Raw genomic sequence first — 24472 nt, 5'->3', positions numbered from 1 at the left:
AAAAAAAGTTGATCAACTCCATCCACTTTAAAAAGTATGACATCACAATTTACAAGAAAGTCACATTTAAAATCGTAATTAGTGGTATGTTTATATTTAATTTAGCATCATGAACTATCATTTTACCAGTTTTAAATTATCCTTTTATGACTGTCCTTTGTGCAGTGCTTTGGTCAGCTCACAGTCGCACGCTGTGTTTAAATAGTTTCGGTATCGTGTTTCATCTTGGGGTTTTGTTTAGATGTAACGTGTCGCCACCTGGCGGTGGATTAGTGACGTTACAACTGCTGTGTTTTTTGTTTTTATTTTTTAGTTATAATTTCACTTCAAGACCAATTTTTATGGGTGATCTGTTTTAGCTTGTTTTCTTTTTAATGTTGTTGCACGGTGACCTTGAGTTCCTTGAAATATGTTTTAAATAAAATATATTTTACCGTTTTATATATTCATTATTAGTAGTAGTATGATTATTATTATTGTTATCATGATAATAATAATAATAATAATAATAATAATAATAATAATAAATGCCCAACTACATCAAGTAAACACACACACATATATATAGACATTTAAATGTTTTTTTAAAGGTAATTTTTGTTTAAAACAGGAAAAGAATGAAAGCGTTTTCGTTTAAGAATAAACTACTTTAAGTAAGGAAATGTAACCGACTTCAACAAAATAACAATTAACTAATAGAAATGTAGTTTCTTTTTTACCGGTTGCATTGTCTAAATTAATTTTCTAAAATTAACTTGTAATTGTTGATTTGATTTGACTGATGGCAACAATTTCTGTCTAAAACAATGTATTATTTAGGTAAACTTGATGGAAACGGGAACTCAAGTCTGGTTTTCGAGAAATGGATTATTCCCCCCTCTGGCGAACGGAATATGTTACTACAGTGTTTAAATAAAGCTGAAGAAGACATAGCTAATTAGCTTTTCCTGTAAATTATTTCAAAATAAAATTTACTACTTTTCAAACATCTTCACCTTTACAATGTAACTACTAAACTCTATAAATATTTCTGGGGGTGTTCCACTGAGAGAGCTAATCCCAAATTCCAGGCCCTCTTTGAAAATCTGATTGAAATTTAGCTTTTTAGTTCTTGAAATGTGTTTAAATCCAAAATTTTTGATTTTTTTTAAACCTTTGAGTATTTAGAATCTTTTCAGTATTTTTATGCTATGTTTTATTGTTGTTTACTAACTCTTCATTCATTTTTCACTCTCCTTTTTGCTCCTATTGCAAATTGAATTGCTGCTGAGTGACTATTCTATTTATTCTATTCTATTCTATTCTATTCTATTCTATTCTATTTAACCAAAATATATTTTATTCAGTAAGTATTAGAAAAAAGCAGTGATATATTTCATAGAACATTTAAAAAAATGTTTTAAGTTGTTCACTAACGTTGACACAAAAATAATTTAGACAAACGGAAGAATGGATATCTGCGATTCAGCCCCTTTAACATACGTAACCATGTAATACCCTACATGGCCACTGGAAGGCGGGGTTGGATCGTTTCAGAGAAGGCGGCTAACTTTCATTTGAACAAAGAAGAAGAGCAAAACCACTATTAGCGGTCTGACGCAGTTATTCGGTTGGTGCTTGTATGAATTAGTCTCATATACCGTCAAGTAATGGTTAACCGCCGCGGACTTTGGATGTTTCCGTCCAATACGATCACGCCACTGTACAAGGTCGGTGGTTTAAATGCAGAAACCAAGTAGAGAAGTTCTGCTTCAGGTGCTAGCTAAAAGTGTTTGTGTGTTTAGCGGAATGAATCGCTGTACTTCAGCTTCGCTTCTTTGATAATGTTCGTATTTATTGATAAAGAAAACTGTTATTTGTTGAAATAGTTTATCAAAAAGGTAATTTAACGGCATGGCGAACGGTGTCGTTTATAAGTTCGTAAACATTTGTAATTATCTCCAAGACCCCTGCCATGTAGCTAGGTTTCAGAAACTCTGCGGTGTCAAAGGAACATTTCCGGAGAAGCGGACCGAGTCCGGATGTGAACAGCGGGACTCGGACTGTGCAGGCATTAGGAAGAGGTCCCAGCAGCAGCGGCATGGTGGACATAGCTCTGATGAAGACGTAGGGAACGGAGATGCATCCGTATCTGAGGTTAACGGGATGCAGGAGGACGACACCACCAGAGCTAAACCTCTCCGGAGAAACTCCCTGACCGGGGACGTGGGTCAGGAGTTCCTGATCCACAACAAGTTCCTCTTCTACCTGTTCACGTTTGGGACTGAGCTGGGCAACGAGATGTTCTTCATCGTCTTCTTCCCCTTCCTTTTCTGGAACATTGATGCTCTGGTCAGCAGGAGGCTCATCGTGGTCTGGGCCTGGAACCTGTTCGTGGGACAGTCCACCAAGGACATGATCCGCTGGTCCCGGCCGGCCTCCCCTCCTGTGGTGAAGGTGGAGGTCTTCTACAACTCTGAGTACAGCATGCCCTCCACACACGCCATGACGGGGACAGCCATACCTTTCTGCCTCTTCATGCTGACATATGGACGGTGGCAGGTGAGTTTCCAAACACCAACCTGGTGACTCAGGTTTACACACACAGATGAACCCCTATCCTGGACCAAAACACACTCTTATCCAGACCCTGAGGACCGCTGGCCTTCATGCTCTAGTTCCTTCACCTTGTTTAAACAAAAGTGTTCTGCAGAATTCTCAGGACCAGGTAATTAAGTCCTTGAATCAGGTGTTTTGGAGCAGAGATGCATGCTAAACATGCAGGATAGCATCCTTGGAGCAAGCAGCAGGGTTGCTCTTCGTCTCTAATGTCAGAAATCAACTCTAGGAGCAGAAAGTGACAAATATTTGCAGGATTTATTAAATCAGTGTTTTTAAAATGACCATACAGATTACTGGATCTAAGGAAGAATAAAAGATGCAACACACACACTAATTCTCCTCCTCCAGTGGCCTCTGACTAATTTCAGTAACTGAAAGAACAAATCCTTGCTTTTCTCTGCCATCCAGTCTTGTTCTGAGAATAAAACGGATGTTGAAACCTGCTTTTGCAGAACAGCAAAGTAACATTTCTCAGCTGAAGTTTATCAACAAGTTTAGCTGAGAAGGTGTGGGTTATTGTTGTCATTCTGAATCAGTGAAAACTCACCATCGCTAATGGCGAACGCCCCAAACAGGAAGTGAAAGTTTGCCTGTTTTCCTGGTATTGATGAGGTATACCAGGGAAAGCCTCATAAGAAGGTTCTCTAGTATCAAAGATAAAGCAATTGATTTATTGTTATTGCAAGATGTTTTTTTAATTGAAGGTCATTAAATAAACATGACATGTTTAGAGATCAGGAGGTAGATGATGGCAGAAGTAGCCAGAATCGATAGCGAGGCCAATCGTGAGGACATGAAAAAAGGAAGTGAGAGGAGGAAACGCAGATAGGAAGCTGCTGTGCTTAGATGGAGGGATTAAAAACTCGCACCCAGAAATTGTTTTTCTTCCTCAGAATAATTTTCTAGATGGGATAAAAAAAAACAAGAAGTGAGCATAAAGGCCGAGTTCAGCACCCGAAATGGCTTTGAGCTGTTCAACCTGCCTGAACCAGGCAGATGGAAGGTTTTTGTTCACAGTGTTGCCTGAAAATAGTTCCTTCAGTCATATTTGTGTATAAATTAAACATATAAAGCTTAATTTTACTTTAGTTTCTTCAGCTTTCTTTAAAAGTACCAGCTGATTTGAAGAGAAGATCTTGGATCTGCTAACGTGTTTGTGCTTCTCCTGCAGTATCCCTTCCTGCTCGGGTTTTCCGTGGCTCTCAGCTGGAGCGTCCTGGTCTGTGTGAGCCGAGTCTACATGGGAATGCACTCTGTTCTGGTGAGCAGATGAATAATCAAAACATTCATTGGTTTATTCAGTTGTTTCTATTAGAACACCAGAGTCTTGGAAAATAGAGACCATAAACTAATTAAAGGTGAGATTAGATTAGATTATGTGACCTGGCAGCTCATTTTCATAGATACGGTTAATGTTCTGCATTGTCCAATCAGCAGACAGGTTAAACAACTCACCTGATTTTCTGAGTTGACTGTGAGGAGGGTCGGACTGAACAAGTGCAGCACAGCGCCACCTTCAGGGCAGAAAGCTGCACAGTTTTCATTCTTTTATTTCAAGATTATGAATAAATAAATGTACAAAACTTAAAATGTTTCTGCTTTTCCACTCATTTCTGGTTTTTGTGTGTGTTGCAGGAAGTGATCACTGGTTTTCTGTACAGCCTCCTGGTTCTTGCCTTCTTCCAGCCCCTCCTGGACAGCATCGACACCTACTACATGATGGACCACTACGCTCCACTCATGATTATTGTGTCCCACGTGAGCCTGGGGCTCGTAGCCTTCTCTCTGGATTCGTGGAGCACCTCTCGGGGCGACACGGCTCAGGCTCTGGGAACCGGGGCAGGAGCCGCTTTGGCCACTCATGTGAACTATCAGCTGGGGCTTCTGCAGGATCCACCACTTTCCTCACTTCCTCTAACGTTACGCCCACTCACTGCGGGCCTTGTGCTCTGTTCACTCCTGCGTTTCTTCGTTGGAGTCGTCGTGCTCCTCGTAACGAGGATGGTTATGAAAGCGGTGACCGTTCCGTTCTTGTGTCGGCTGTTCGGGCTGCCCTCGGATGACGTCAGGCAGGCGAGGCAGCACATGAAGGTGGAGCTGCCGTACCGTTACATCGTCTACAGCGTGGTTGGTTTTGTTTGTGTCTGCTTTGTGCCCGTCCTCTTCGGGATCCTGAACCTTGCCTGATACGTCCTGACGCTGGGATCGTCGACGGAACTTGGAAACATTCTCTTGTTTCTGCCTGAAACAGATTAGATTGTTTCCAAACTTTCAAAAAACAACAGCAAACCTGATCTGAGTGTTACCTTTTCCAAAGTTTAGTTAGTAACACACCTGCACTTTCTAAAAACACTAGAATCGATCTGGGTTTGATTTCTTATCTGGGAAATGCTCATTCCCTTTCTGCTAATACATTTAATTATAAATAGATTCAAAAAAACAACTTCCAGCAGTTTATAAAATACCTTTCTCAAAGATGGAACGAAAACATCTTTTGTTATTTGTAACAATATTTACAAAGAAAATCGGTCACATTTGGCTTAAGGCGGGATGTAAAATCCTCAAGAATCAGGATTTTGACAATAAAAGGTGGATTACCCTTTAAAAATTCACCTGTTAACATGTTTAGGTGTTACCTGGACCTTAGTGTGTGTCAGATTTATTGTTTATTTCTCTAATCAGAATATCTTTTATTGATAATACTCCACAAATAAATCAAAACACAAAGTCTGAATTTACAAATTAGTTTTAAAGAAGAGAGAAATTTTAGGTATTTGTTTTATTTTTTACATTAATGATCATGACATTGTCATTAGCTTTCTTTCAGTATTTCCAGCACCATAAAAACAAAGTTATTTTTATTCTGAATAAAGAGAATAACAAATGAGATATTTTTGATAACTGGTTTTAGCTCTGTGTTATCTGAAATGTAGCTTTGGAAATGAAAAACCCAAATTCTATGATTTTTAAAAACTATTTATTGTTAATGTTTCCAAAGGTATTTCTTCTTATTGAACACAGCATGTATAAACTTTGATTCTATTGTTGGAACTGGTTTGAATTGTTTTATTAATGGCTAATTTTCACATTAAATGAAAATATTCATTCCCAACATTTGTCATGACAGCATTAGACCATCATGTGTTCTCCTCTTGTCTTTTCAAAACATAACACAAATAAATGTGCATAAGAACCACTTGTTTTTTCATTGTGGTGCCATTATTTTCTCTTTTTTTACTCTGAGTAAACATTCCGGTTACTCAAAAAAATAATAAAAACCTATCCATGAAATAATGTAAAGTTTCTAGTCACTGGACCAGTAAATTTGACATATGTTTGATAATAAATTACTCAGTACTTCGTTTCGTCCTAGAAATGAATAAAACTGTTTATACAGATATTTTTAAAGAAATATTTTATAGACTAAAATATTTAATAGAATTAAACGACTTACCAGACTTAAATGTATTTTCACAACAAATCATAAGGATTATGAGGGTGCCTACTTAAGGCTAAAAAAAAGGTTTTTGAATTGGTTTAGTTCCTATTTAACAGCGAAAGTTTTTTTAGTCAAGGATGTTAAAATAAGGTATGATTTTTAAATGTTAGAAACCTTTATTTTGAAAAAAGGAAGCCACACAAAAAACCGGAAGTCCGCAGTTTGACAGCTCCGGACCAAAACGTCACTTTTGAAGGCGCACACGGTTGAAGCAGAAGCGCAGAAATCAACTATTACGCATTTAAAACTAACCACGAAGCTCTGAAACAGCAGCAAGTGGTAGAAACTGAATTTACATTTGACGAAATTCGTACCTGTACTAGCTAAGTACTATCATCGCTCGTGGGTGTTCTGAATCGATTTGTTTTCATTATAATTCATGCGCTAACTACCTTGACGGTTTTGCCACGTTGTGATTTTACATAAAATCCAGATAATTTATGTAAATCTTTAGTTTTGAGGGGTTGAGATATCAGCCCCCGTGTGTTGTAGCAGATGTCTCGGTCGGAGAAGTCAAAAGGAAGAAGGACAAAAAGGTAAATAAATCTACATCTACAAGCTAACAAGCAGGTAGCTTTGACTGTTTCATCTCAGCTTTTACGTCATTCTAAAACAATGTCTGCTTTCCCTTTTGGCTTTGTGTGGACGTAAAGCAAAAGGATTGTATCATCAAATATGAACTGCAAGATCCTTCTTTCTTTTACCGTTATTTCTTTCATCTCAGGCCAAAATTAGACTGGAGGTTTGTTCAGAGGTTCTGTGGCATCCAGAAGGTCCTGTTCCCATCATGGAGCAGCCAGAGTGTCCTGATGTTTGGGACTCTACTTGGTGTGACTCTGACGGGTAAAACCTGCAGTTACTCAAGGAATTTGTGCAGGGTAGTTACTGTCACACCAACAGGGGAAGTTATCTAAATCAGGTCAAACTGGTTGAAAATTGACTGAAACTTCAGCTTTTTTTCTCTCTTTTTACTGAAGAAAATGTTTGTTATCGATGACCGTAAACTGCTTTAGCTCTAACTGTTGCCCCATACCTCTTTCCTGTTTTACGAGTTTCCATTTGAACTTTCTTTTTGACGAAATAATGTGCTAACGAATCTTTTTCTGCCAACAGAGCAGCTGATCATTTACCAAGTGGGCATCCTCCCCAGTCATTTCTACAACGTGCTGGCAGACAAAGATGACTCTGGCTTCAGGAGTCTGGTGGGAACAGCTGTCGTGCTGATTTTACTCAACTCAACAGTAAGTTGATCTAGCGGTGAGACGTGATGCTAATTGACTCCTTGATCAAATGGGAACATTATTGGGATTAAACAAGGAGAACATCCAATAGATATGTTCCATTGTTACAACCTGGAATTTGACCAGAGTCAACTTTTTGTCCCTTTTATCGCTTTCTGCAGCTTGTGACCAGTCGGCACGCTTTGGGTTAATCATTTCAGAAACTGGACCCCATCCTTTGTGTTAATAAGTTAGATACGATCTAAGCAATCGTCATAGATTCAGCTTAAATCAGTAAAGATTATGCCAGAGGTTTTTTCCTTATTATTTTGAAAAGTGGGACTGCACAGCGGCGCAGTGGTTAGCATTGTTGCTTTGCAGCAAGAAGGTCCTGGGTTCACTTCCCGGCCTGGGGTCTTTCTGCATGGAGTTTGCATGTTCTCCCTGTGCATGCGTGGGTTCTCTCCAGGTACCCCGGCTTCCTCCCACAGTCCAAAAACATGACTGTCAGGTTAATTGGTCTGTCTAGATTATCCTTTAGTGTGTGTGTGTGTGTGTGTGCATGGTTGTTTGTCCTGTGTGTCTCTGTGTTGCCCTGCGATGGACTGGCAGTCTGTCCAGGGTGTACCCCGTCTGATTGTCTGTTGACTGCTGCCCCTCGTGCCCCTGCATGGGCAAGCGGGTTCAGACGATGGATGGATGGATTTTGAAATGTAAAGAAAACATACACAAACAGGAAGTGCTTGTTTGAGTGTTTTCTGTTCATGTTAAATACTTTTTGTTATAAAAATGTGCACATAAAAGTGTACTTAAGTTGGCACCTTTTACCCATGTGCAATTCAAACAAATGTCATTTTTAAGATATAAAAAACAATAATTTATTAAGTTTTACTGCACAAGTTCCATTTTAAAATGGTCCAATAACAGCAGCTTTACAAGGGCAGCCTGACACGACTATTCTCCATATTTACACACTTGAAATTGTTTGTGTTCACTTGGATTTTCCAATCTGTGATACTTGAACTATCAAAACTTTTCACAAAACTGATGAAATTTTACATGTCAAAATGATAATTTTTATAGAATTATTTAATCCTTTCTTGTCTGGATTATAGTTAATGTTTTAGATCGTTCTGGTTGTTTAACTGGTCTTGATGCTGTTTTTTCCCCCTCTCTCAGCTGAAAAGTCTGGACCAGTACATTTGTAATCAGATGTATGTCAGCTGGAGGAGAACACTGACGGAGAGCCTCCACTTGTCCTACTTCCAGGGCCGAGTTTATTACATACTCAACGTGCTCCGAGAGGACATCGATAACCCGTAAGCGTCCGATAATGAACTCTAATCTGCACTTTTTGTTTTATGCATAAATTTGTTCCAGTTTTGTTTGAACGTAAAGATCAATGTTTAATGCAGAATAACTTTTGCACTTATTAGAGTTAATGTGTTTGTCTCCTAGAGACCAGCGGATCAGTCAGGATGTAGAGCGGTTGTGTAAGCAGATGAGCACCATGGCTAGTCGCCTGATCATCTCACCATTCACCATTTCTTACTACACCTACCAGTGCTTTCACAGGTCAGTGCAATTCTGGTACCACGAGATGTAGAAAATAGTTATTTAATGAATATTTTTGTTGCTTTTTTTCTTTATTTAACACTGATCTGCATATTTAGTGGTATACCTTTGATGTTCTGTGCAACAGATTTGTATTTTTAAGAGGTTAAACAAATCTTTTTAATTTGCAGCACTGGCTGGATCGGTCCTGTGAGTATTTTTGGGTACTTTGTTGTTGGAACTATCGCCAATAAAATCCTCATGGGTCCGATTGTGTCGACCCTGTTTGAGCAGGAAAAACTGGAGGGGGACTTCAGGTACCTTAAACACGCAGAGCCCAAAGCCCCATTGTTTATTATGATGGGAGTCTGTCTTTAATTGAAAGGAAGTATTTGTGGATTCTGGAACAGGATGTGCATCACTTTCCACTCGAGTTACACTTTGGGTCAATCAGGAAAAAGCCTGTTTACAGATAAAATTTGCAGCTTTTTTCCTTTTCAGATTTAAGCACATGCAAGTCCGTGTCAATGCAGAGTCTGCAGCTTTCTACAGGTGAGGCACACACAACATTTGTTTGATGCTTTCATGTGCAACACATGCATTTAAGCAGCAATCCGGAAATGTGTCCCCTTTCAGGAATTATGGCTTTTTAAAAACCCGTAAACGTGATAGTCTGACCCTGCACTGTGATATAAATATGTCGATTTTTATTTGCTAAGTCCGCACCATCCTGCAGAGCCCCATGCAATAGGAATTGAGTGCTGCTCATCATTAGGGGCTTAAAGTGCATTGCATTTTTCTGTACCTTTTTAGGGGGGAAAACTCCATATATTTGATTTAAAGGGACACTGTGCAACTTTTTCATATTTTTCAATCATTTTCTTGATGCTAAAATACCATTTTCAGGCTTAATGAAATGTCACTCAGACCCCACTCCCCCTGTAGCCAGAATACCTCACTTGCAACTTCAGAGTGTCTGGACCGGTCCTTGTTAGTCATTAGAAAAGTGGAGCTGACATACCTGGTGCTGCAGTCTGCTTCCAGCACGTTTCCTGCATGTTTTAGATCATGACCACAGCTGATTTGTTTTATTTAGTGATGAACCGCTCCTGTAGACACAAATGAAGGCTGAGGAGACATTTCAGCTGTTAGATTAAGGGTTTAAAGGAAAAACGATAAGTTTCACTTTCGGTTTTACTAAAGTGAATTAATAACGGACTCTAGGGGGTGCTAGCTAAAACTACTTAGTGTGCCTTTAATTTATCAAATCAATTCATCCAAGCTTCATGACAAAAACACATCTGTATGGACATTGGATCCCACTAAGAAGCAGTCTGGAATAATGCTTGTGTTGTTTTAGAGCTGGAATAGTGGAACACATGAGAACGGACCGAAGACTTCAGGCACTGCTTCAAACTCAGAAGAGTCTCATCAACAAAGAGCTGTGGCTTTATAGTAAGAACCTGAATGCGCTCCACTCACATCTGTTTCTGACCGACCGGCGGGTTAATCTGTGACTGATCTTGTCTCAGTTGGGGTGAACACCTTTGATTACCTCGGAGGTTTCCTCAGCTACATCATAATCGCCATTCCTATCTTCACCGGTATTTATGACGGTCTCACTGCTGGTGAACTTAGTGCACTGATCAGTAAGGTAGGCTGTTGTTTTCCTATTTAAACTGACCTTTTTCTTTATCAACATGTAGCTGAAGCTGAACCACTTAAAATAACAAGTACAAGGCACTAGGAATTTGTGCTGGAGCTACTAATGCATACAAAGTAAAATACACTTAAATGTAAGTTACTATAACTCAAACTAGTACCACATACTTTAAAATTACTTAGTTTACTGCTACTGAAGTATATGCAACTCAGAAAAATAGTTAACTAAACAAACTTCTTAGTAATTAGCACTAGTTTGTCTTAATTTACCTTGTTATTTAGTACATTTTACTTTGTAAAACACATAAGTACCTAGTCCCATGTACTTATAATCTTAATCAGTTTGCATGCTCTTTTCGAGTAAGCTGAACTAATTAGATTTTACAGTGTGAACAATAACAAAATGGCAGAACTTTCACCCATTTCACGTTAATATCAAGTGTTTTTATCTCTTTATTGCAAAACACCGGGGTTCTTAGTGAAACAAAAAAATATTAAATGTTGTTTGGGATATAATCCGGCTTATAATTACTTTCTGGATTCAATTAATAGAAAAAATTGCAGAGTAACTAAAGAAATTAGAACTGCTGTTTCTAGTTTAGCCACTTGGTGGAGCCAGTTCATACTTCTATAAACATTTTAGGTCAGATTTATAGCACCACATCTGTAGGAGTAACGTGTTTACTATAATGGTGTGGCCCGGTGTTGTTTTTGTCTTTTACTCCTTTAATTCAGCATCATTTGTGTTCAGAACGCCTTTGTGTGCATCTACTTGATAAATGGCTTCACACAGCTAATAGACCTGTCAACTACTCTGTCAGACGTGGCTGGATACACCCACAGGTATCGCTCTGAGCTACATAATACAGAAGAGCAGCAGGATTTGTGTCACTGAATCTGTTTGCTGGTTAGGATTGGAGAGCTGATGGAGGTGATGGATGACATCCTACGGATGCAGTGCGACTACGACCCCGCATCAGGGGAGAGCTACGACTTTGACAGGTCATTATAAGGTTGAGATGGTTTAGCGAACAGGCTTTGTTTTTAAAAAAGATCTTTTTTTCATGTTAACTTTCTACACAGTGACTTTAATGTCCACGCGGGCCCTGTCGACACGGCCTTCATTCTGGACCATTTGTCCTACAAGTCTCCGTTCTCGGACCAGCTGCTAGTGGAAGACCTGAGCCTAAAAATCAGTCAGGGCACTCACCTGCTGGTGGTGGGGAACACGGGCACTGGAAAAACATCACTACTGCGGGTCCTCAACCGCCTCTGGGAAGCACAGAGCGGTGAGATTTACAGCTAAACTTTACTAAGAATTATCTGTAATATTTTACTAATAAGAAACATCAGGAAAAAAATCATTTTTACTTATTTTAAAGCATTCAGGGAGCCTAAAAAATACACAATTTAAAAAGCTGCCCTCACTTCTGCCTTTGTGACCTTAGGTTTCATACAGATGACCACGTGCTTCGGGCCCAGAGGAACCCTCTTCCTGCCGCAGAAACCCTACATGACCGACGGGACTCTACGCGAACAGGTCAAAACACACAGTGTCCAGATGTCTTCGACAAAAAATGTACAACCGAGTTATTTTCTGTGTCGTCTCCCAACAGGTTATCTACCCACTGAAGGATATTTACCCTGCATCAGGTAACCATGTTGATAAAGAATAGAAAAGGCCATCTTCACCTGTGACTTATACTGAAAAAAGGATTTAATTTAAGATGTCATATTATTTTATAACAGAGAAAAATGGACTTTCATCTTTTTTGTTTCCAGGGTCAGTGGATGATGACAGGATTATACGGTTCCTGGAACTTGCTGGAGTGGTGAGTTCTATTTTTTTTAAAATAAGTTTTGAATCACAATTCCATCATTTCTTTCTGATAATAAATCCAACATGAATCATTTTCTGCAGTCCAGCCTCCTGAAGCGGACCGGTGGGCTGGATGAGAAGGTGGACTGGAACTGGTATGGACCAAAACACCAAAAGCATCCGGCGTGCTTTCACACCAAACCTGAAAGTGTTTGTTTTTTTCTCCTCTTCAGGTACGACGTTCTGTCTCCAGGTGAAATGCAGCGTCTCTCCTTTGCACGACTCTTCTACCTGCAGCCAAAATATGCCAGTGCGTTTCTACAAACTCCTGCTTCACTAACCAACCCAGAAATGTGGAACATGTTTTCATTTTCTGTTTAATCCATCAGTTTTAGACGAAGCCACCAGTGCTTTGACTGAGGAAGTGGAGGCACAGCTGTACCGGACGTGTAAACAGCTGGGCATGACTTTGGTCAGTCTGGGACACCGTAGCAGCCTGGAAAAGGTAGCCTGAACATGAAAACTTACTGGGATTGGGAACTGATTCAACTTCTACAAATTTGGAGGATGGTTCAGATCTAAATAGTTCTAGAGCGGACTCGCAATTAAAAAGAAAGATCAGTACGGAAAATGATTAAGGCCAGTTGAAAAAAAGTATTCTGACCTTTCTGAGGATCAGGGCCACAAAATAGAAAAACAAGAAAAAAATTCTGACTTAAAAAAACATAATTCTGACATCTGAGAAAAATACTAAACAGGATTAGCGTCGGTGAAAAGAAAATTAGAATTCATTTCTGACATTAGTCTCAGGATTCTGACTTCTTTTTTTCAGAATAGCGTATTCGACAGTTGACGTCACCGCACAAGTGCTGCGGGGTGCTAGGCAAACAAACCACATTTACCAGCTGAAAAAACATGGGGATTAAAAAAATCAAAATTGAAAGTTTTATGCTCAGTTACTCATTACTCACAGTGCTCAAGAAACATTTCTCTAACTCTTGGGTTATTATTTCGTCACTACTTTTGACACACCACCCACCTCTGGTCAAAAGCCTTCTTTGCCCACGTTTGGAATCACAGACGCTCAGCTGGACCTTTGTTTACACCACTGCCTCCTGGATAACTCCACATTTGACAGCGTTGTAAATAGGGCCTGACATGCTTTTTTTGGGACCGATACCGATATAAAACTTTTAACAAAGGCCGATAGCCAATATAATGGCCGATACATCTCCCTCACACAAAAAAGAAAAAATTTTCTTACGCTTAAACCCTTCGTTCTCTGTCTTTCTGATGCTAACTTATTTCTCTGTTACACACCAAAGAACTGTCTCCATAACTCACTCGGGTTTCCAAGTAATGCAAATAAGATTTATTTAGCAGATCTCAAAAACAACAGAACACACAAACGCAGTCACAGCATAAATCTAACATTGAAGTTTTTCTTGTTAACTGTGGTTTCCACAAATACATTTTAACTTAAAGGAATATTCCACCACTCAGTAAAACTGTGTCTTGTTAAGACTCCCCAGAGTTAGACAAGTCAGATAAAGCATTTTATAACCAGCCCAATAAGATCTGGCTGCAGTTGGTTTTCTTAGTTTAGCATAAAACAATATAAGTGAATTCACACACACTGTAGTGTTTTTATGTAGGTAAATGGCCTGTATTTGATATAACGCCTTCTAGAGTCCTGGAACTCCCCAAGGCGCTTTACAACACAATCAGTCATTCACCCATTCACACACTGGTGGTGATAAGCTATGATGTAGCCACAGCTGCCCTGGGGCGCACTGACAGAGGCGAGGCTGCCGAGCACTGGCGCCACCGGTCCCTCCGACCACCACCAGCAGGCAAGGTGGGTTAAATGTCTTGCCCAAGTACACAACGACAGTGACAGACTGAGCGGGGCTCGAACCTGCAACCGTCCGATTACGGGGCGAGCACTTAACTCCTGCGCCACCGTGCAATGCAAGCCTTCCCTTCCATTGCTTTATGCTAAAACAACAGGTTACAAAATGTTTTTTCTGACTTGGCTAACTCGGGAATCAAACAACACACACACGTTTAGGGACAGAAGATCCCTGTAAGAATATTAAAATAATAAAAATGCAGCAATAAATAAAACGTAATACGTGTGCTTTGTAACAAAGTAACACTCTGTGGAAGTTAACTTGGTGAACTTATTCACCCTGGACAGGAAATAATTGCACATAAGAAACATAAATAAGAATAAATAAAAATAAAAAGTTCCAAAACAATAATTTGTGTTCAAAGTTCAAAGGAGTGGAGCCACACAACATGAGTTCATAAAGCTAGCGCCATCTGCTGGATAGGTAGCGCAATATCTGCCATCTTTTTGGCCGATAGCCGATGCTGTTAATGACCCCAATATCGGCCGGCCGATATATCGGTCAGACCCTAGTTGTATCGGCTTATCATTCTCCGACGTAGGACATTTCCAACCGACAACAGTGTGAAACAATTATACGCGCACCCCTTGATCTGCTCCATACTGAAAATCCAGCTGTTCATGTTGTCGCAGACCTCACCTGACTTTGGAAAACGGGTAAAAAATGTCCCCTCTGACATTCGATCCGGGTATCTAGAGTCCGATTAGCACCTCCAACATCTTTGAGAGGAAAATAAAACTTGGAGACAAGCCGAGTTACTCAGACCCATAGGCACCCGTGCAAAATACATGCTAGTTTGTCTAGGGCTACATCCCACAATGCATTGCTGCATTACATCACAATCTATTTTTAGCTACTGTGGAATGTAACGTCAATTTACCAACCCTACAAGAACATGACATTCTGACTTCAATCTCAGCAGAATCTTTTTTCTTTTCAGTGTCTCTAATCCTCTTCCATAGGATCGTCATGCACGGCTGAAAAAAAATATTTAGTATTAAGGAACTTTTTTCGCCATTTAATTTAGTTTCAAAAAGAAAATCTTCAAAATGACGTGAAGTCTTGTTTTATTCTTTCAGTACCACGATGTTCAGCTGAAGCTGTGTGGAGGTGGCCGATGGGAGTTAATCAAGTTAAAAGGAGCCGGTGGGACCCTCAGTATCAGAGAAGAACCGACGTGATCACACCGATGCAAGGAAACGTCAGCGTGGGAAACGAGAGCAGAAACACTCTTAGTTTGTATCGCTCCAGTGCTCCCAGTCACGGTGCCATCAGTCCAGTTTGGCAGCCTCAGGGAAAAATGCACCTTCAATTTTTATGTTCTGACTAAACTGTTAATTGGTAAAGTGGGAATTTAATTATTTTTAACTATTAAACTAACCTCCCCCCCAAAAAGGACAAAAACCCAGCAAACTGTACTTTTAAAAAGTCCTTTATTTTGAAATTTTCTTTTTTGCACAGTGTGGTGTTATTGCAGCTGTTTGAGCAAATTCTGATAAAAAAAAATGCAGTGATCTAATGGGAAATACAACTTTAAAGTGTTTTACAGTCTTTAACGAGCTGATTACTTCATTTCATAAAACAATCATAAATATGATAAAATCTATGTTTGGTCATCCAAATCTCCTTTTAAGGCACAAATTAGATTTATATTTTAAACTGGAATGTTTTTACCCACGTTTGTTCCCAAACTCATCTTTTACTCAGGAGCTTTTCGTGTCCTTCAAGAATCTCCTGAACGGCAGCGGGATCATCCAGAGTGCTGAGGTCTCCCAAACCTTCCAGGTCGCACTCCACAACTTTCCTCAGCACCCTGCGCATGATCTTCCCCGAGCGCGTCTTCGGAAGGCGTTTCACAATCTGCGGCACAAATCAAGTTACTGAGCGAAGTTGGTTTTAAATTCTCGTTAATAATCGGAACGCTGATACCTGAATGAAGTCCGGAGACGCGTACTTGGCGATTTTTTCAGACACAATGTTGCTGAGCTGTTTGACCAAATCTGCCTCCTGAACCTCCACGCCCTTTTTGAGCACCACGAAGGCATACACACCTGATAAATGAAGAGGCCTGTTGACTGTGTTTGTACACTGAAAAAACAAACATGTTTACTATAAAAGAAGAGCGTTATTTACCTTGTCCTTTGATGTTATGCGAGTATCCGATGACGGCGGACTCAGCCACCAAAGAACACTGATTCTGTCAAAGACGTCACAATCAAAGTGTCGAGCATGTTTTATGGGTTACGGTGAAGCCATTAGTGAAAATTTGGTTAAATGATAACAAATTTAAATACTGAATGAAATTTAAGCTGTAAATTGTTGATTTTGAAATAAATGATTAACCGTGTGAGATTGTCTGTCAGATTCATTTGAACTCACCACTACATCTTCAATCTCCGCTGTCCCTATCCTGTGTCCACTCACGTTGATGACATCATCGAGGCGTCCTGTTATCTGATAGTACCCGTCCTCAGAACGAAAGGCGCCGTCACCAGTGAAGAAAAATCCTGCAGAAGGATCCAGAGTTTTTCTTGTGAAAACAAAAAGCCTTTGGTCCCTGAACACATCGCGTTCTACCTGGATACGGTTGGCAGTATGTCTCGAGGAACCGCTGGTGGTTGTTGTGAATGGATCTGGCCATACCGGGCCAAGGCTGAGCCATGCACAGAGCTCCAGATGTGTTGTTAGAAGTCAAGACTTTACCCTGGAGGAGATAAAACAGCCAAATCAGTTTACTAATGTAATTTGACCAATTAAACTGTTGTTGGTACAAGCTTTAGTGAAAATAAACATCGTATATTTGGTTATGAATCTGAAACATCGTTAAACGGTTGATGAAGGTGGATCAGTTTGAGGAAATTAGCTAAAACAACTCCAACAAAAACAGGTTGTTGTTTTTTAGGGCGTTTGGCTGATGGCTGAGAGCACAGCTGGTGACTATTTTATAATCCCATTCTGACCTTCATCTCCTTACCATACTCAACCATCCAACATTCCCAGGGCTAAAACACACACACACACACCTCGGTATCTACGAGCACCGGCTTGATACCAAAGAAGGGTCTCATGGCCATCCCCGGGACAATTGCTGCATCTGGATCTGATGGCTTTGGGGCGATGCAAATGCCACCCGTTTCTGAGGACAAACAGCAGACAAGAGTTTAGTACAAATACCACATTGTTGAATTACACAGGAACCGATAAAGTTTTATACTATACTGAATTCCAACTTTACCCATAATTACCAGTCTTGACCTCTCTGGTTTTTGGGGTAAACTTTAAAGTTGAAAGCATTTCAAAGACAAATTCTTAAACATGAAATATTTGACCAGAGTCGCGGTGTCCTTTACAAAAAAAAGCTGGTTTTTGAAAATGACACAAGCCCTTCTCATGGCTCCAGATGCAGATTATGGAAGTACAGCCATGATAAGTAAATAAATGCAATTAGATGCACCCCCGAGGCTCTGGTAATCCGCCTCATGGTGTTGGTGGCATCAGTGCTGGAATCAGCCGAGAGGACCAGATAAAAAAATGAGGACACACCAGATGATGACACCACAAAGGCATTAGGAACGGGCGTGACCTGCAGTCACATTACAATCATTTTTACATCTAATCATCAAGATTATTAGCTTTTTAGAGAAAGAAACAAACTGTTGCATCGATCAATGTTTCCAATCTTATCTCCTCGACCTTGTTTGACCCAAATTTGTTCGCCAACACCAACTCATTTTCCCTCTCTGAACTGACTACTTGCTTCCGGATCAAGCAAATGGCATTTATGAATAATGCCACTTAGCCCTAATTGAAAACACTAGTCCACGAAAATACCACAACATAATCCGTTTTAGCAAAGTAGGGTATTTGGGTCATATCTGTGTCTGTGACTCTTAAACTCGTGATGCTGTGATGTTTAATTATCATCAGTAATAGACTTTTGCCATTTGTACGGTAATTAATGCAGGTTTTGCTCCATTTGGTTATTAATCTGATTAAGATGGGTGGAGGATGAAACAAATAGTGTTAGTTGGGTTTGGTGTCCGTCCACAGAACTGCCTTTATTAGCAAAAACCAGCTGATTAACAACATGTTGACATTTTGTACCTTTATAAGCTAGGTGCAGCAGTTCTGGTGTAACTTTAGAAGTGAAGTTGGGTGTACTGTGTCCCAATCAACATCATTTTTATTAAACCAGTTTTATTGCCTGGCAAGACATCCTGTGTATGTAAATATGTAGTTTGGCCACAACCCATAGACAGAGCTCAGTCACAGGGGCAGAATCGACGGTTGTCTTTCAAAATGCCTCTGCATGCAATTGGACAGTGCTAGGGCCAATCAGAGCAAAGAACCATGTGATGTATTCATCGCTATGGAAATCCATCAATGGGGCAGTCTGTCAAATAAGAAGAACCTCTATCTGCTCATGTCTAAAGAAAACCAGAGTCCAAATCAACCATAAATAAATAAATAAATAAAAATCCCACCCAACGTCTCTCTACAAACAGAGCAGCACGACTGGCCGACTTTAAATTAGTTGGGCCAATGGTAGACCAGCTAGACCGATCTTTTGCCACTGCTACAGTTTGTCTCAATTTCTAGGCTATTTTTAATATACAAGATGCCACAAATCAGCCGACCTCTATTGTTGGCTCACTTTCTATGGTTCTATATCAGCTGTGCTTTTATATGGAACCAATCCTTTGCTGGGCCAAACAGGATCTGCTTTCATCACAAGCTCAAATAGACCAACAACTAATGAGAAAGTTGTGAACACCATTTTTACAAACGTCACCAGCTGGTGTTTATGGATCCCAGATGTGAGTAAATCCTGATCACAGCCATGTTGAAGAAAACGCAGATCGGACAGAAAATGAAGAACGTTCACAAACAAAAACTTTTAAAAACAGGAGATTTTAAGAGAGGGTGCTCGCTGCAGAACCACAAAGGCGGAGCTGCACCATAAGGTGGAGCTGCACCAGGGTCAGCCCCGCCCATTCACGCAAACTCAGCCTAGCCCACTGACTTCCGTTTTTGTTTTCCAACTTCATCGCAAACTAACCTGACCCACATGAATTATGGCTGTTACTACTTTACAAATGTTAATGCTCCAATTAAACAGGATAAATATAACTTGCTACATGACAAAGCCTGAATACATCTTGAAATGAAACGATTTATTTTAGCAGATATATGCCCACAGCCGCTTTAACAATAATATGGGGCAATAGCATGAGTGAATGACCAATGTGCTCTGGTAGTCCAGTGGTACGATCATCTGAAACAAATTTTGCTTCCCCCTCAGCTGATGCTGGTTCGATTCTCGGTGAGGTCGGCATCACTCTATTTACCCAGCTGAAACATTGAATTTGTTTATATTTTAGTTGTAATGTTTATTTTCAGCAAAATATTTATGTCTCTAAAAGTTCTTTGAATTTGGTCGTTCCTAAACAGCATTTTAGTTGAAACTCTGCTCACAAATGGACTCACACTGGCTAAATAAACGAATAAATAAATAAACACATTAGTCATTGTATTGTAAACGGTATACCAGTAAATTGTTGTAAACATAGTACTGGCAAGTGTAGCTAGAAATTAAGAAAAGGGGTTGTAATCTACCTAAGATTTCTGCCACTGGGAGTCGAACCTGCGCAAAACTATATGCCAACCTGCCTCCATAGCCTCTACCCCACCACATCTGATATGAAGTAAGTGGTGTTACATGTAATTGTACTATCCAGTGTGTCTTTGGAGATGGGATGTATGGTTTATTGGCGGTGTCTCAGTAGAAGACATTTCAGAAATAATTTGTCAGAAAATTCACAGAATGTCCAGATTTGAGAACCAAGACCAGACCCACTTCAGGGGAGGAGACCAAATTGAAGCTGAGATGGGAGGAAAATGCATGAATGAGGCCAAAAATGGCTTTGGCGTGTTTCTTATGAGGAAATGACAATATAACATGATAAAAAAGTTCCAAAAGTTAGATTTTTAATTATATAGAACCTTTACAAAAACTGTTCAGTTAACTTCTCACCTCCGTCCTCAATCTTGTATTTTTTAGCTATAAAACCCTCTTTGGTTCCAGAATGCTATCAAGTCTGACAACTGGAAGGAATTGTACTGACTCTGATGGAATGGACGGGGCTGACTCTGGAATGGGTGGGGCTGACCCTGGTGCAGCTCCACCTTCTGGTGCAGCTCCACCTTTGTGGTTCTGCAGCGAGCACCACTTGGATTTTAAGCTTCTGTTTGCAGGAACAAGACAAAACCTGTGCAGAAAACTGTCTCCCTGCAGGGTAAGGGAGCCAAATTTCAGACTTTTAAGACCTTTTTTAAGGCCACTTTGACCAAATTTAAGCGATAATTTCCAGCTATTGCCTGGAAATGGTGCTAACCCCGTCGCAAACGTGGGATTAGCCATCCAGTTACCATTAAACTTGCACTTCCCCATGGCGCAAGCTCCCACTAGCTTAACCAGCTAATGTGCTCATCTAAAAATAACCCCCATTCACAACCAACTGAACGTGTACGGTTCCGCTTACGCCAAAATCATACACCAAAAATGCTGAACACTAACTAGAAATTCACGAAAATTTTATAGAAATAAAAGAATCTTGTTTATTGCGTCTTTGGTAATTTAAGACCTTTGGAAACTGTATTTAAGGATTATTTGTTATTTTTAAGGATTTTTAAGGCCTTAAATTTGGAAAAGCTCATTTGACTTTTTAAGGACCTGCGGATACCCCGCTACACTGTGATCCTTTACAGATATTTGATTTTAATAGCAATTTTTAAAACTTCATTAAATACAAGTGATTTTAACAAAGTTAAAAACAATCATTACGGTTTAGATATTGATTCAAAAGAAAAACTAAAGCCTAACCCTAACCCCCCTCATTACCAGTTTGCCACCAGGTGTCCACGACAGGACAGCGTCCGTCCCCCACCACCCTGTGGTACCACTCCCACGCTTCTGTGTTGATCGGCTCCCCAACTGCAAACACACAAGGACACCTTAATCGTATAACGTTGGCACTTACTTTAATCTCATATCAATTTTTTTACTCAAATATCAGACGCAGTCTTGGAAGTGGAAGCAGCTTTCAGTTTGTTTCTGAATTTATCCAAGAACCTTAGTTCTGTGAAATATAAACAAGAATCTCAGCGGGTGCCTTTTCCACCATAACATCAGCCAGTTGCAAATACAAACACTTGTGAGTTTGCTGCACATGAATATCCTGTAGTATCACTTTGAAGCTGCTCACTATTTTTTGTTCCAAACAGGTCTGAGTGCAATGATTTTTGCAAAACTTTCCATGCACATACAAGATAAATAAGTGTAAAACTTCCAAATGCTCTTATTTCTTGAGCTAACAGACGCACACACACGTGTTTTCTTTTAGCAGTAAGCTCTGCTGGACTAGTTCCTGCATGGAGCTTCCTAAATTAACACGTGTGTCTCACCTTTCATCAGAATTCTTTCCTGCAAAACAAAATCAGGCTAAACTTTGAAATTTGAAGTAAACTGGCTAAATAGATGCTCCAAACTGAATTTGCACATTAAAATCTTGCAGAAACACCTTAACTCAGCAGCACAAATGAGCACCATAAGTCACACATTTCTCCTACTTCCCTATTTCAGAGGATCACATTTCACATACCAGAGCCAAGGGTTTTGAGGGTGGAGCGGTCGTACTTCTTCACCCATTGGTCTCCGTACTTGATGAGCAGGCGGATTGCCGTGGGAGCTCCGTAGAACTGGTTGATCTTAAGCCTCTCAACCATGTCCCAGTATCTCCCTGTGGATCAAATATCATGTTTATATTAAATGATTTCTATTTTGTGAACATCTGTGACCCTGGCTCCTATTTATACACTAAAACTCACAGATTCCAGTGTGAAAGACACCACTAAACCCAGCTGTAAAAGGTTAATCATAGACAGAACTCCAGGAAAAGCACACCAAGGTTGCACGTTTTAATCCTTTTATAGTTTTACTTTTATCTTTGGTTGCTTATTACCTATAAGCTGTGCTGCTTTAACACTTTTGAGCTAAGGAAATTCTATTGTGTGGCATGTGAACCTGGGTCGGGGTAAACTGGAGTGCTCTCAAACAGAACAGTGGTTCCTCCATTGACCAGGGGTCCGTAGACGGTGTAACTGTGTCCGGTTATCCAGCCGATGTCTGCCACACAGCCAAACACGTCACCGTCTTGGTAACTGAAGACGTACTGGAGATGAGACATCAGATTGGGATAAAAAGTGAGGAAAATCAGCTCACAGCTGCGTTTTGAGACCAGGAATGTTTGTTTTACCTTGTGTGTGAGAGCAGCATACAGCAGGTATCCGGCGTGTGTGTGAACGAGACCTTTGGGCTTCCCCGTGCTGCCCGATGTGTAAAGCAGAAACAAGATGTCCTCACTGTCCATTGCTGCAGGTTCACACACCACGTCCTCCTTTAGCATCTCCTGCAGCACAAAGTTACTTTTTCTGTTAACCAGCTGAAGAAAACCAAACTAAAGCAGCCATTTTTATCCCAGAACACACAAGTGATCAGATCAGATTGTCTCACTCGGTTCTTACCTCCTCCATGGCGACATCCTTGGCTCCCATGGTGACTGGATTATCTGTTCTCGTGGCAACAAACACCTGCCGTACTGTCGGACAGCTCTGCACGGCTGTGTCCACCGTCTTCTTCAGCTCGGTGACTTTTCCCCCCCTAAGTCCCTGGTTCACAGTGATGACGGTGCTGGACTCGGCTAGGAAGAAATGAAATAAACCTTTAAAGCTGCAGTCATTTCAACACAAAATCTATCTGACACCAGATGTGGGATGCATTGTGTAAATCTGTTCTCCAGGCAGTCATCAGCAGGTCTCACCATCCCTTATTCGCTCCGCCAGCGCTTCTGCACTGAAGCCTGCGAACACCACATTGTGAACGGCACCGATTCGTGCACAGGCCAACATGGACACCACAGCCAGAGGGCAGGTGGGCATGTAGATGGTGACACAGTCCCCCTTCGTCACACCGTGTCGCCGCAACAGATTCCCAACACGACAGGTCATCTCCAGTAACTCTCTGCAAAAGACACACTGATGACACGATCACTACACCAGTGAACTGCCATGACCCCCATATCACTCACCTGTAGGTGTACCTGACCTCTGACCCCTTCTCATCCTTCTCCCAGATCAGGGCCACCCTATCTGGACAGGTGTGCACGTGGCGATCCAAACAGTTCACTGCACGTGAACACAAACAATAAACAAGAGGCAGCGACGTCACCTACTGTCCCGCTTATCACGTGGTGCGTTCAGGGCGCTGTTTGAATTGATGTGATGATTGGTTTATATGACGCTGCATTTACTGTCTTCTCAAAAATGAGCCATTTTTATTGTTTATAAACGTCAAAAACAGAACTCTCACCGGATACGTTCAGCTTCCCTCCCTCGAACCACTTGATCCTCCCCCGGCTCAGGTCGCAGTCCTGCACGGTGCGGAACGGTCGGATCCAGCTCAGCCTCTGGTGGGCCACAGCGGCCCAGAAGCTCTCGCTGTTGGAGACCGAGTACTCCTGCAGCTCGTCCCGGCCCGACACTCCCTCGAAGCCCGCCGCCTCCGGCATGAACTCCGCGGCGTTCCAGCTGTTTCGGCGCAAAACATTGAGGCGGGATGCGAAGACGCCACGACGACCGAGAGAAGCAGCGACGTACTTCAAAGTGCATCTGCCAGGAAGTCGCATACTGTTAGTGAAAGCTCTCTGCGCCGTTCGGGTTCAGTGTGCAAATCATTTCCGCAACTGTAAATAAAAGGATTACTTGCGATATCTCGGAAACCCTGCGCTTGCTTCTTTTTTCTTGTTGCGGAAAACTTGGGAAGTCCCGAGAGGAAGGGCTTGAGGAGTGATGCGTTCAAGGGCGGGGGCAAGTCCTCCTCCGACGACACATTTTCGGCCCTAAAAGTCGGATTTCACCGGATTTAACTAATTTTTCTGGGTGGTTGCATACAATGTGCAAAATATACACGTTTTAGGATATTTGAGAATTTCCTATTCATTTCCTCAAAGCAGCTATACTTTATGCTCCATAATGTGCTAAAACCACCTCTGCAGAAAGGTGGATGATAATGTTTTTGCTTTTCTTTATGAAAATGTTTTATGAACCACTAAGCAAATGGCCATGACACTCTCAGAAGATGATCCAG

At 40.8% G+C, this 24472-nt stretch overlaps 3 protein-coding genes across 3 annotated transcripts; 2 read left to right on the top strand and 1 right to left on the bottom strand.

The window, feature by feature from the left end:
- The first annotated feature begins 1661 nt into the window (after positions 1-1661).
- sgpp1a (sphingosine-1-phosphate phosphatase 1a) lies at positions 1662-4924 on the top strand. Its single transcript, XM_015947268.3, has 3 exons — positions 1662-2541; positions 3773-3862; positions 4237-4924. Exons 1-3 carry the CDS (start codon positions 1894-1896, stop codon positions 4786-4788), a joined length of 1290 nt encoding a protein of 429 aa, XP_015802754.1. The 5' UTR covers positions 1662-1893; the 3' UTR covers positions 4789-4924.
- Positions 4925-6382: 1458 nt separating this feature from the next.
- abcd4 (ATP-binding cassette, sub-family D (ALD), member 4) lies at positions 6383-15610 on the top strand. Its single transcript, XM_015947267.3, has 19 exons — positions 6383-6636; positions 6825-6943; positions 7214-7341; positions 8500-8639; positions 8779-8895; positions 9066-9191; positions 9376-9426; positions 10235-10329; positions 10407-10528; positions 11288-11379; positions 11449-11538; positions 11620-11825; positions 11985-12076; positions 12153-12189; positions 12319-12368; positions 12458-12510; positions 12589-12665; positions 12745-12860; positions 15348-15610. Exons 1-19 carry the CDS (start codon positions 6596-6598, stop codon positions 15447-15449), a joined length of 1854 nt encoding a protein of 617 aa, XP_015802753.1. The 5' UTR covers positions 6383-6595; the 3' UTR covers positions 15450-15610.
- Positions 15611-15684: 74 nt separating this feature from the next.
- acss1 (acyl-CoA synthetase short chain family member 1) lies at positions 15685-24146 on the bottom strand. The gene is made up of 14 exons (XM_015947265.3): positions 23696-24146; positions 23415-23511; positions 23148-23347; positions 22852-23027; positions 22584-22736; positions 22352-22499; positions 21930-22067; positions 21170-21262; positions 17292-17404; positions 16846-16972; positions 16648-16775; positions 16402-16465; positions 16198-16319; positions 15685-16128 (listed from the first exon to the last, which is right to left on the bottom strand). Exons 1-14 carry the CDS (start codon positions 24009-24011, stop codon positions 15961-15963), a joined length of 2043 nt encoding a protein of 680 aa, XP_015802751.3. The 5' UTR covers positions 24012-24146; the 3' UTR covers positions 15685-15960.
- Positions 24147-24472: the final 326 nt, after the last annotated feature.

Source organism: Nothobranchius furzeri, chromosome 2 (assembly GCF_043380555.1).
Source record: "Nothobranchius furzeri strain GRZ-AD chromosome 2, NfurGRZ-RIMD1, whole genome shotgun sequence".
NCBI lineage: Eukaryota > Metazoa > Chordata > Actinopteri > Cyprinodontiformes > Nothobranchiidae > Nothobranchius > Nothobranchius furzeri.
This window is presented reverse-complemented; position numbering and strand designations above follow the sequence as displayed.